General features: G+C 34.0%; 1 protein-coding gene across 2 annotated transcripts in view; it reads right to left on the bottom strand.

The window, feature by feature from the left end:
* Positions 1-13,987, bottom strand: part of LOC113520474 (dual specificity calcium/calmodulin-dependent 3',5'-cyclic nucleotide phosphodiesterase 1C-like) — a 224,248-nt gene extending 210,261 nt beyond the window's left edge. For both annotated transcript variants that reach the window (XM_052896730.1, XM_052896729.1), the window contains exon 1: positions 13,532-13,987. In XM_052896730.1, the coding sequence (XP_052752690.1) occupies positions 13,532-13,651 (120 nt within the window). In that variant the 5' untranslated portion in view covers positions 13,652-13,987. The remainder of the gene's footprint in view (positions 1-13,531) is intronic.
* Between the last annotated feature and the right edge of the window lie 432 nt (positions 13,988-14,419).

Below are 14,419 nucleotides of genomic sequence, written 5' to 3'. Positions count from 1 at the left end.
GATAGTTTCCAGGGGGAACCGCGAGGAGGTCGACCTGGTTGAATATATTGTGCTAGCAATGGGATTCTTAGTTCCCATTACTAACAATCCCTTTTCCCCCTATACATGTATATTAATAATAACTTGAAACTTAATTAAACTTAATTAATTGTCAGGCTGTTATGAATGCATCGCCAATGGCATTCTGTCGCTTATCACAAACCACAGAGTATCATTAATATGTGCGTCAACCGCCCATTAATTTAGGAATATTGTAACTATTTAATAAACATGTTAGTGGACTGTCCTGGACAACACAGTGTTCAAAGGCAAAATATATGAACACGTCCAAAGTTTGGGAGAGAGAATTACTGTTAACAGGGACATCAACACGCTCGGTCAAGAACCATCGTGATTATTTCCAAAAACCACATGGCATATAACTCGCCGTGTGGTCCCAGGATAAAATAAGCCACCCTTTCCTTTCCCGTGGGAGTCGTAAGAGGCGATTAAGGAAGGGCGAGGGATGGGCAGCAGCGTCCCTTTTAAAACATTACCAAAACCTAATTGTAGTTGCCAATCCGACTGCCAAACGTGGCAACTACTAACAAAAATCCTTCAAATGCTTATGTTCAGCAGTAGACAGTTAAAGTCTGATGTGATGATGATGACGATATAGCTTAGTTATAGTTGAGTTTCCCGCGTATTCCTCGTATTTTACGAGTACTTCTATAAGTAGCCACTCCTTCCTTTCAAGTGGGTGTCGTATCGTCGAGGCGACTAAGAGAACTTAATGGTCGAAGGATGAGCAACAGTGTCTGTCCTAAAACATCACCAAAAGCCTAACTGCGGTTGCCATCCCACCTGCCAGGCATGACAACTACTGGCATCGAATCCCATTGCTAGCAATATATCCAACCAGGTCGATCCCCCCGCGGTTCTCCCTGGAAACTATCATGGTTAATTCCTGATGAATTCATCATGATGGACTAACTGGCCTGTTTTCATTCTCATCTGTCACCCTTCACTGGTGCTCCGCCAGCGTATTCCGTTAGCGCAGGCGGGGTTACTATACCATTTTCACCCATCAAAAAAAAAACTGGCATCTAACTATCCCTCTTATTGGGGAGTTCCATGTTCATCAGTGTACAGTTAACGGCTGATATAAATGAATGCTTTTCTTTTCCATTATGTTTATTTTTATTGTTTAAACAAATTTCATATTGAGTTTACAGTTAAATTAATCATTGAATAAACATTTTTCTTTTCATCAATCTAATTCATCAGACGGGCCAACTGACCAGACTTCACGTTCACTAAACATCATTCATTGACACCTGAGCGCGTGCTTACCAACCAACCGCGTAGGCGTGTTTATCATTCCATTTTGATCCCATAAAAAAAAAAACATATTATTATTATAAATTCGACTCGCCTTTGACCTTGTCAAACGTATCTAAACTTATTTGGAAGGAATCTTTTGAAATGTTTCGTCTCCTTCCTTGTTCTTGGAATTGGCTAATTTAAGGTTAGCTGATACTGAGCAACCTTGCAAAGTATTTGAAAGAAAAAATAAAGAAATCTTATTTGGGCAAAAATTATAAACAAGGAAAGAAAAACAAGTATGCTCACGACCATAATCTCTAATGGAATATACAGTAATTAGAGGCATTAGTTGACTACCTATATGTTAATAAAAGCAACAATTGACATCCCAATACGTCCCTGAAACTCTATTATATATGTATATATAAAAAAATTTCGGCAATATAAACATTAACTGGTCAATATCTCGTCGTCAAATTTATAATAAATAACATAACAAAGTTCTTTTAATTAACTTGTTGAACATAAAATTATGACCATTGGTAATAATAAATTAAAATTGAGGTCATGTACCGATAATTTTTTTTTCATACTATAATGTAATATTATAATAATAAAATATATATATATATATATATATATATATATATATATATATATATATATATATATATATATATATATATATATATATATATATATATATATATATATCAAATTATTGTAAATTTATATAGTTTAGTTGCAATATTAATAATCATATTTAAAACAACAATTCGTTATTGCTGCAAATGCAGTAAAATAAACTTGGAACTGCCCAATCAGCAAGGGCAAACCAACGCACACATGCCCAAATATATAGAATAACCAAAATAATTATTAATATTCTACGTGAGAACAAACATATATATATATATATATATATATAGGTATGTTTATAACGTTAGTGTTGCCAGATATTTATTACATTTATATATGAGTTTTCGCTATATATTCCTTATGAAACTTGTTGAGGTACTTTTATATAACAGCTCGACATGTAGCTAACATCAAATGTGCGCAGAAGCAAGACAGGGTCCAATCCACCAATTTATTACTTCACTTATGAAATAATAATTAGGAATTAAGTGAAAATTGAGATCGGTTTGCAGTTTGGAATCATTATGTCGCTAGTATTACATTTCGAGAGTGCGAAACATTTTAATTTCAATACCGATGTATTAGAGTTTATTTCAAGAGAAACCACACAGGGATCTCATTATTTACGTGATCCTGATTCCCCATTTGCTCTACTATTTTCGTTTAATATCTGTTTTTCTATCTCTTAAAGACGTTAAGATTGCAGTTTGGAGGAAACACATACAATAGGAGGTCCTTCTAATTTTTTTTTATAGGGGCTAGTCAAAGAGATCCAATCCACCTGATGATAAACAAGTAATGGGGTTAAAACGTAAGGCTTTTTGTTATAATGCTGTTGACCGCAGATGGAGTTTACAGCTTCACCGGTCGCGGCTTAAGGATCGCCATCACAGCAATTTATACTGTGTTGACAATCGTCATCTTGACAGTCTAAGACCTTTTGATAGGATTAAATAAGTAGGAATGTCTGGGGGGGGGGGGGGATTTTTAGCAATGCGGATTACTGATTCCAATGTTAGCAATATACCCTGTCAAGTCCACCTCCACGTGGTCCTCCTGGAAACCGTCGTGCCGAATTTCAGATATATTCATCACGATGGACTAACTGACCTGCCTTTTCATCCTCACCTATCATCCCTTACTAGTGCCCCACTAGCATATACCGTTAGCGTAGACGGCGTTACCACTCAATTATTACCTAATAAAAAAAAGCTAGGAATATCCTTACCTATCGTGTAAATTTATCTTTACCTGTGGCTACGTCCACATAATTAGGTTATATTGAATCCGGAAAATTAAATTTACGTTGACATGTATGAAGTTGTGGGCCAAAACTAGTTATTTCAAACAGTCTGAAGATGGGGGGAAAGGGATTGTTAGCAATGGAGTTTGACAGCCCCATTGCTAGCAATATGCCTTATTAGGTCGACCTCCACGTGGTTCTCCCTGGAAATCATCGTGAACAATTTTTGTTGAATTCGTCACAATGGGCTAACTGACCTACTTCATCCTCACCTATCATCTCTCACTGGTGCCCCGCCGGTGTATACCGATAGCGCAGGCGGGGTTACCATTCCATTATTATCCATTAAAAAAAACAGTCTGAAGCTATAAATGCTATTATTATTAATAATTAACGTATGCAACGCCTTTAGTGTTGTGGGTGATCATGGGCGACGGTAGTCACTTACCACTAGGTGAGACGCTTGTTCGTTTGCCCACTGTGTTGTAAAAAAAAATCACAAACGTCTTACTACGAAAATAAATTAAACACTAGTAAATGAATTAACACCTGCTGAACAATAGTTACTCAGTGTAATGTTTATTTTTGCTTGCCAAATCTAAATAGAAGAGGATGCTGATTGACTGATTGGCCCATATATCAACGCGCCACCGAAACCGCGGAATCTAGAATCTTTGAAATTTAGCAAAGTATCTTTATATAGCGTAAGTGAACAATAAGAAAGGAGTTTTGAAAATTCAACCCCTAAGGTGGGTAAAACAGGGGTTGAAAGTTTGTATACAATTTCATAAATTTAGAAGTTAGACACGTGGTATTTTAGATTTAGATTCTAGGTTCAAAAGAAAAATTAATATGCAAATTGATGTTTGAAGAATTCACCCCTAAAGGGGTGAATTTGTGTAGGAGGTTTGTTATAATTGAAGCTAGAAGTACGAAAAATTAGTTGTAGACTTCTAATTATAAATAAAACTATTCAGCGTTTTTGGATCCCTAAAGGGTTGAAATGGGGAATGAAATTTTGTATAGAAATTCTGTTAATATTGATGTTAAAAGTACGAAAGTCTGTTTTTAAGCTTTTGACTAAATACAAAAGGGTTTTCTGCATTTTTTACAAATTCTACCCCTAAGGGCGTGAAATAGGGGATAATTTGGTTTAGACGAAAATTTGTTTAATTTTATAGAAAGTACTCATACCTACAGTCATAAAATTTCCTCTGAGGCTACCCTCTGAGGGAGTGGAATTTTGCACACAATATGTCTAACATTATGTGTCTTTTTTAAAACTTTGACCTTCGGAATAAACAATACAGAGTATCTTTCTGCGAAGGGGCGAAAGATATAAAGAGGTTTTGCAATATAACCGAACTCTATACGGACGAAGTCGCGGACAAAAAGCTATAATTAATAAGACTGAGATCTAAAAGTGATTCACGCGACAAATTAAATATATTGAATTTATTTAGACAATATCTAATGCATGTTTAATTATAAACCGATTTTAACCACTTTTTTTGTGATAGAACTTTTAAACATGTACTAAACACCTGTCTATTGTAAGTCCAACCTTTTTGTGGTAAGACCGTTATAGTTTAGGGAACGACAACACTTGCATATTTGCATATGAAACCGTAAATAAACGGGCGGCGGTACCGCCAAACATCAAAGGCGTTGCGCTACCGTACGGAAGACATAATATTGTGGCACTACGTAGCTGTACTATCTCCATGTAATGGAGGCTATATTTTTCAAGGAAATTCCCACGGGTATGCGCGGGCGTAGAGGCAAAAAAAACTTACAGTTATTTATATAAACGTTATTAAACTGTTATCGATTGATTTTTCAGAGAAAATAGTTTTTTACAACTATAAAAAAATAATAACAAAGAAACGTTTAGAGCAGTGATTCTCAACCAATGTGCCGCGGCACTTTTGTGTGCCGCCAAATTTTAAAAGCGTGCCGCCAAATTTTGCATATATTTAAAATATTTGTCATAAACTATTTATGCAGTGTGTTGTAGTAGGTAAGTAATTTTTATCTTTTTCTTTGTGTGCCGCCAAATTTTGAAAACGTTAAGTATATGCCGCAACAAAAAAAAGGTTGAGAATCACTGGTTTAGAGTGTGTCTATACTTTATTTACAGAAAACATTTGATCTACTATCCGTATCCGATCAAGAATCCAGTGTACCAACAAATTCATGACAAGAGAAATCCCTAAAAAGTGATATACAATTTGCATTTCCATGATGAGAGCCAGCTCCACGATCTGAGGGTTGCTTCCGCAAAAGTAAGATCCTTTCTTATATTTGTTTCCATGGCTCTGTTTCGGTTTCAAGGGTGGGATATAGCAGTGAATAAACAGGGTACAGAGTAATAATACCTGAGTCCTCAGGAATGGCAACGCATGGGGGGTATCATGGACAGAACAGTACACTCTGTTATGTCCATGATATTGCTCATGTCTTTAGGCGACGATTACCACTTACTATCGGGTAAGCCGTCAGCTTGTTTACCATTCTAAGTTGCATAAAACAAATATTGCCAGTACCAGGCATGTACAGAATATCACAGAATATATTGATACCTGATTCCTCAAAACTATTGTACACCCATACACTCACATGCAATCGGCTGTTTCACCGCAGAAAAAAATTGGTAAAAGGTGGCCAAGCAGACGACTTAGTACAAAGCCTCTTTCTAGTAAATGATACAAGTATTTAGCGATATGTGCCGTGTTCAAAATGAACGCTTTATTTAGATACATTCATAGTTGTAGTTTTTAATAAAAAAGAAAATTAAAAAAAAAATGAATTATAAAAAAATATATAATATATAAGTAACATCGAGTCAACAGACGGCATTTTACTTAGAATTAATATAATTAATAAATAATAGTATGTATAAAACAACAAGAACCAGCATATTTTATAAACATGCCGTTTCTAGCAGGAGGGCCTATAAGTCTTTGGAAATCTATCTATATGCACAAAAGAGGAAGCTGAGCAAATGACAGACTGACCTACATTTTACCACAGCAGAATCTAGAATCTTGAAATTTTGCACATACGTTTTATTTTATTTTTTTATATAGCGTAAGCGAATAATGAGAGAAACATTTTGAAAATCAACCCTTAAAGAGGTAAAATGAGGATAGAAAGTTGATAAATAAAATACTTGTCAGCGTTTTCGAAAATTCCACCCTTAAAGAGGTGAAATGTAGGATGAAATTTTTTATAGGAATTCTGTAATTTTTCTGTAGTTAAACATTAAAGTTTGTATAAAGGTTTTTGATTGAAAAATATTATTCAGCTGGTTTTGAAAATTCGCCCGCCAAACGTGGTGACTCTTGGAAAAACCCCTCTAAAAAAACTCCCTGTGTATTGTATTATTAACACATGCACTTGTATGCGTACATAAAAACCCATTTAAGTGCAAGTCAGACACTTGGACCGATATTTGTGATATTTTATAGTTTTTTTTTTTTAACTACTAATGGTCTTTTGTACTACATTTTATTGATCAATAAAGTTTATATAAATAAACGTAATGGCAAATAAGCTGCCGGCAGTACCTGATGAAAATGTTTTTGCTCGAGTTGTAGCCCAGCGCAATAATAGCACTGCTGTATACAATGCGGAGACTTCCTGAACCTCTATCGAGTTGACCTTATTATTTGTTTTACTAGTATCTCGACCAAATTATTGTGTACTTGGGATCTCGTATTGTTTGTGCATTGATTTGTTTATAAGACCGTTAGGGCCAGTACATCACAATCAAACTGGACGTGTAACAAGCCAATCTTAATGTTCAATTAATTGGACATTTCATTAAGCAGATGCACGATTCAGATAATTGTACATCTGTCTTTTACTAGTATTCCCTTATCACATCTTATCTGGGATGCAATACTGTGAAATGTTAATGTAAAAATAAAATAATAGATGCTGATAAGCACATTATATGAAAACGGGAGAAAGTAACAATATATTTACATAAAGGTTTGAAAAGTCTTTTCTCCCATTCATACCATGTGGGCGATAAAAGTTGACACAATTGTTCAGAAGTTTCAGCCTATCTCATATATATATATATATATATGCTTACAATTAAGTTTGAAGATTAAACTTAATTGTAAGCAGTTTTAATAGTTTTAATTTTTTTTTTAATTTTTAATATAATTCTTCGGAGAATAAGATCTAGGCCTTAAATCTGCCTTGAATATATATTAAAATGTATGAAAAAGAATATATAAATAAATAAAAATATAATGCTGTAGGAGTATTATTAATAAACATATAAAATAAATTACAACAAGATCCGCCATCTAGTTCCAATCTAAGAATTATATTTGTATAATAATTAAATACATTTTTTTTTACAAAATTACAAGAAAAGGAGACATAATACCATAGTCCTCGTGAATGACAATGCATGAGGGATACCATGGGCGTCCCAGTGTATTCCATGATGTTTATGGTGCTATTCATGTGTGTTGATGGTAACCACTGTCCACCAGGTGGGTCGTCAGCTTGTTTGCCATTTTAAACGTCATAAAAAGTAATTGTCATAGAATGTAGTACACTCTTCGTGTGGGGACGGAGTTAAAATACAATGTCGCCATCCTTTGCCATCTGTGGGATGTTGTAAAAGGCGACTAGGGACATTTAAGCGCAGTTCATCAGTGTAAGAGAACATAAACTCGAAATGGCCCTTAAATGACCCGGTTCAAACGGGTTAGAATCACACTCTCATAGTAGACCGACGTAAATTAGTAGTATTTTTTTTTATAGGTGTAAATGACATGGTAACCCCGCCTGCGCTATCGGTATACACTAGCGGGGCATCAGTGAGGGATTATTGGTGAGAATGAAAAGGCAGGTCAGTTAGCCCATCGTGACGAATTCAACTAGAATTAGTCACGATAGTTTCCAGGGGGAACCGCGTGGAGGTCGACCTGACAGGGCATATTGCTAGTAATGGGGATATTTGACCCCATTACTAACAATCCCTTCCCGCCAATTAGTAGTATTATATTGTTTACTGTGTCTCACACGATAAGTGATGAGATCTGAAGTTCCATAACCTCATCCCTTTTTGTTAGTAATGGAGAGGTTAGTCCCCATTGTTATCAGGTTGACCTCCACGCGGTTCCCCATAGAAACTATTGCGATATTGGAAATGATATTACCTCAGGAGGGACTCGGTACTCCCGTGCAGAAGAATATTTATTTGAGCATGTTGATGCTCACCTGAGCGTTGGGTCACATTGCCTGTCGTATTCTGAGAAGGGTATGCAAAACAACATCTCTCGGGAAAACTTCGAAAAGTGCTAGGCAAAACTTATGTCTGACATTGAGATTTCCTTTTGAAGGGTCTCTAATTCAGGTGACCATAATCTCGTCCGATTTAACCCCCTGATGACACAAGTCTACATGTTTACCGCGAAAAAGGCTCCATTTGTTGCGATAAATCACTTCAAAGGCACCTCCACCCCTTCTCCTATTTTATTCCCAGCATCGGAATCTTTAGCATTTGATGTTTCGAATAATGTACAATTCAAAGTCAAATTGGTTTCTAAAAAGTTTGGGTGTTCTGAATAGAAAAAAAAGTATTAATGTTGCATATGACTTGGAGTGGAGAAGAATGGAAAAATAAAACATATTATGTTTCTAAATCCAAATGATCATAGGCATATTTAAAGGAGGAGGAGGGGGGGGGGGGAAGACCGTGCTCACCCCAGAATCGTCTGGTACCAACTTTTGGCATTTTTTAGTATTTTTTAAGGGTCGAAGCCCCTCTGGTTGTTTGGAGGAAAGGGATTGTTAGTAATGGAGATTAAAAATCCCATTGCTAGCAATATACCAGGTCGACCTCCTCGCGGTTCCCCCTGGAAACTATCATGGTTAATTCCTGATGAATTCATCATAATGGGCTAATTGGCCTGTTTTTATTATCATCGATCACCCTTCACTAGTGCTCCGCCAGCGTATACCGTTATTTTTTTTTTATTCATTAGTACAAATATGTGTACATGGCGGACTTAATGCTAAAAGCATTCTCTCCCAGTCAACCATAGGGAAGTGTCAGAATACTCGAATGCTCCAGTACGTTAGCGCATGCGGGGTTACCATTCCATTTGCACCCATAAAAAAAAAACCCCTCTGGATAATAATTTTAAATATCCCAATGCGGGATAAGGGCAGTAAAATGACGATGATGGACTATAGTTATGGGATATGATTATGTAAAATTATTTAATAATGATGAGAAGCAAACTGTGTATGTATGTACAATAAATTAGACATAATATAATGGGTAATTCGAACACAATTTCCTGTATCGCTGCAGAATATTACAAACTAGTGTTGACAACAGAATTATGTAACAATGAATCATTTATTTAAAACAATTTATTTTAATTAGTATTTTTTTTTTTAAATGGATGATAATGCAATGGTAACTCGCGACCGCGCTATCGGTATACACTGGCGGGGCACCAGTGAGGGATGATAGGTAAGGATGACGTCAGGTTCGTTGATCTATCGCGACTAATTCGACAATAATTAATCAAGACGATTTCCAGGGGGAACCGCGTGGAGGTCGATCTGATATATATTGCTAGCAATATAGATTAAAGTCCCCATTACTAGCAATGGGGCTGTCAAACTCCATTGCTAACAATCCTTTTCCCCCCAATATACACTATTAGGTCAACCTCCACGTGGTTCCCCCTGGAAACCATCGTGAACAATTCTTGTTGAATTCGTCACGATGGGCTAACCGACCTCCTTTATCTTCACCTATCATCCTACACTGGTGCCCCGCCGGTGTATACCGATAGCGCGGGTGGGGTTACCATTCCATTATAACCCACTAAAAAAAAAGGGATAACCGATGGGGAAGAAATATTCTTGAATGGCGACCGCGTATGGGTAAACGCAGTGTAGGACGACTCCCCACTACATGAAGTGACGACTTGAAATGCATTGCAGGGAGTCAGTGGATGCAGGTGGCTCAGGACTGTTCTTTATGGCAGTCTATGAGGGAGGCTTATGTCCAGCAGTGGACTAATAATAACTGAAATGATGATGATGGTATCATCATACAACATGGCAGCTATTGGCAAAACTCCCCTTATGGAAGGCTGTATGTTCAGCAGTGAGCAAATAACAGCTGATTAAATGATATCATGCAGCATCATCTAGTATCAAAAACTCAAACTTTTTTTGTAAATATATACATACATATAAAACACCTGGACCAATCCGAACAGATGATAAACTCATGAATTTGTTTTATGCAGGACTAGAACCCATCACCATCGGATGATGAGGCTGTGTGTTAAATAGCTGCACTACCCAGTTTATATTATTTATTTATTCTTTATTGCACAATAAAACTTTGTACAAATGGCGAGCTTAATGCCATATGGCATTCTCTACCAGCTAACCATTGGGTAAAAACAGAAAGTGTATGAAGGGCAGATGTGGTGAAAAATATGTGACAATTATAGTAACACATTAAGGCAATACACAATATAAATATACATAATATACACATAAGAAATGCACATATAATACATAAACATTACTTTTAATATATATGGATAAACTAATACATATAAAAAAAAATATTAAGTAAATAAAATTAAAATAAACAAATGCAATTAATTTTATATAATCATTGTTTTTGTTTTCCTTTAACCAGAGGTGATAAAATACTGTAGGCATGAGTAATATTGGTACTGCCCTGATATCTATATAATAATAATTGTGTATTATACATATATTAATATAATTTTATATATATTTGCTAATGTTAATAAATAAAATTATAGGGAATAATAATAATAAATGTTTTTATTCTGAGTTAACAATATTTTAGTATATAATATAAATTTGATACATAAAATAATTATAATACATGCACATTCAAATTATATGTTATTTCCTTTTTAGGACATAAACTGCTCAGTCTTCTCAGTTTGCCTTGTGACATAGGCCTCGTTCGATGAACTCCACAGTTGTCTATCCGACACTTTACTTCTTCGCATTGGTCCAGCTACTGTCTTTAAGTCATCTTGCTATCTTTTCTTTTGTCTTTCCCTTTTCTTCTCTCATCTCTGAAGTACTAATCCATATTATTATTAAGCCATTTCTCTTTCTTGTTTTTTCTTTCATTGCTTTTTCTATTTCAGCATTTTGAGTATTTAATTTTATCTTTTGTGTTAGTTGGATTTTAAGTTTCATTTTTAATTTTAATTCTCATGTTTAAAACAGTCATGGCTATATATATATATATATATATATATATATATATATATATATATATATATATATATATATACATACATTAAAATAGAGAGGGTGGGGGCGACAAACCTGATCCGTTTAGTACTCAATTGAACAACAATTTTCTTACTGTACTGCACTCATTAACGTAATATAATGAAGGAAGTCGGAAAGTGTATATATATATATATAATAAATAATTACCTATTTTGTGGGATAACAATATGGGTAATGATTTTATTTCCATCATAGATAGATATATAGATAATTTATTTGCATTACCTACAGTACACAAATTACAACATATATAGATATACATAAAAAGCGAGATAACATAAATGATTAAAAAAATACCATATGTGCCATAACAATACAAAATTAGTCAACATTAATTTTCATGGGTTTCTTCATTTCAATATTATATACTGGATAATCAGTATTTAATTCATTATTGGTCCAATATATATATATATATATATATTGTAACTACAATACACAGATATTGTTATATATCATCAAGCCCTAAAAGATTACCCTCCTGGTAAGATCATCTTTAATACTTATTTTTTATAAAAGTCTTTATCTTCATCTGCATTTTGTTCTACATTTATTTCTAATTAATTAATGTTGTATATTTTTATAATAAGGTGTAATAAATAATTCAATTAATAAATAAGAATTATAATTTATATAAATTCATTATAATTTATAAACGGAAATAATAAGAAAACTCTATTAGAATTAAGCTCGCCTTTGTACATTTGATTACCTCTTTTCATTTTCTTATAACTGATGTGTACAATAAAGAATTAAATAAATAAATAATAATAGAATAATAACGGACAAACGGAACTAATTGCATTGTTTACATATAGTGTACAGTATGCCTGTTAAAATTGTTTTTTCTTGTCAACTAGATACATCAAGCCCGCTTATCTTTAAATTAGACATGGATTACGAAACCATCTCAACGGGGTCGATTCTGAGACAGCAATCCCAGAACTTATCTATGATTTTGTTTACAACACGGTGCAAATGAGCATGCGGCTCACCTGATGGTAAGTGACTACTACCGCCTATGGTCACCCACAACAACAAAGGCATTGCAGGTATGCAGCCCGCCTTTTAAAAAGGAATATGCTCTTTGCTCGAATTAATGTTTCAATTTTCAAGTCAATAAAATGATTATATTGTGGACCATCAAGAACTAAATTCAAATTTAAGAAATAATGATTCTCTAATAATGATTCCAATGCATGATTAAATGATATGTAAATAAAATAAATAGTGAATCAAAAATACTATACCATTGTTTGTCTATAAACCTATAGTTTTCATTTCAGAACTTGAGTTATTTTTGTAGATTATATACCTACATTGACACAGACAACAATCAAAACTAAGTCCAGCATGTAAAAATAGTATAGTGGAATGCAGTTAAAGATATAAAAATTCTAAATAATAATATCATTTGAAAGATCCAATTGAATTATATTTGTACAGAGACAAATATAACAATACAAACTTAAATGCAACTAATAAATAATTTTATTAATTTAAATAAACTCAATATTAACATAATATTTTCTTTTTCAATTTAAAATAAAGTGGTAACATTACTAACAATCTTTATTTTTTTATTATATATTTTTTGTTAAATAAGTAAACTATCTATTCCTTTTTTGAAATATTGACATAAGTACAGTTCACATTTGTGTGGATATTTGCAATTAACATCATAGTGAAATTTAACTTTCACTTTAATCACAGAAGTTAACCTGGTCAATACTATTTACTTTTATCAAATTTGTTGAGGGGACAATAATAACAATGGATTTATGTAACAAATGGTTAACAGAATAAAGTGGTAAATAAACATAAATTAACAGGGTATCACATGTGAGCAAAATAGGTAAACAAGTTGATTAGGTGCCTAGCCCGTCATGACACTTAACAAATGCAACCTGCTTTCAAGAAAATCAAAATATAATGAATGAAAAGCACATGTAAACATGATTTAGATGATGGGTGAATATATGTAGAAGAGATATTTACCAGAGTGTCTTGATCACCGAGCTCTCTGTAATAGGACTCACTGCTACCTCTTCTGCTGCTGACACACATCGCTCGCCGCAAGAGACCGGATAACATTGAGCAAAACCCACATTGTTGCATAGTTCCTATTTTGATAGCTTTTAAAACAAGTCCAATGTCGCAAAAACCGCCGAGATCGGCACAGCGTGAGATTTATCTCACCACCCCGACAAAACACTAATATTTTGTAACTCGTTACATTTTGTTGCGTGTAATCTAGTTAGAGAGCGGCTCGGAAGCAACGCGTCTCATAACAATTAATTTTTTCACCGGCTCAATTATTTTAGTTGGTATTTATTGTACGTGAACGCGATAAGAGAACCGATAACTATAAGAAGACTACGACAAGACGTCGCACTAATAAATCGGGCGATCGGGAGCACAGCTGCCTACCGACAGACGATCGCACTCGACCGTCGCCAGTTCGCCGACTAGCTAAGTACCTAAGTACGTACCATCTGTACCGCTCATGCGCAAAACAAATAAGTATCAAATTACTTTTTTAGATACTTTATAAACACAACTGCAAATCAAATACCTATAAAATAATCATTTATTTATTGTACTCAGTGGTACTCTTAATTTATTTATTAATGTATTTGTTAATTTTATAACAATAGTTTTAATATTTTTTGGTTTCTATGTGTTAATATTTATTATATTTAACCATAGTAAATGACGATAAAAATAATATTGCATTGATTACGAGATTTATTAAATTACACGAGCTGTTTTTTCCTTTTTGCTAGAACTTTTATGACTGACTGTTAATGTAAAATTATAATATATAAGATTATAATGAACAATTTTAGAGGAGGTATTGAATAAAAATTTTCTGCAGTAACCTTT

The sequence above is a fragment of the Galleria mellonella genome, unplaced genomic scaffold, assembly GCF_026898425.1.
Source record: "Galleria mellonella isolate WM207_F2 unplaced genomic scaffold, CSIRO_AGI_GalMel_v1 utg33, whole genome shotgun sequence".
NCBI classification, from domain to species: domain Eukaryota; kingdom Metazoa; phylum Arthropoda; class Insecta; order Lepidoptera; family Pyralidae; genus Galleria; species Galleria mellonella.
This window is presented reverse-complemented; position numbering and strand designations above follow the sequence as displayed.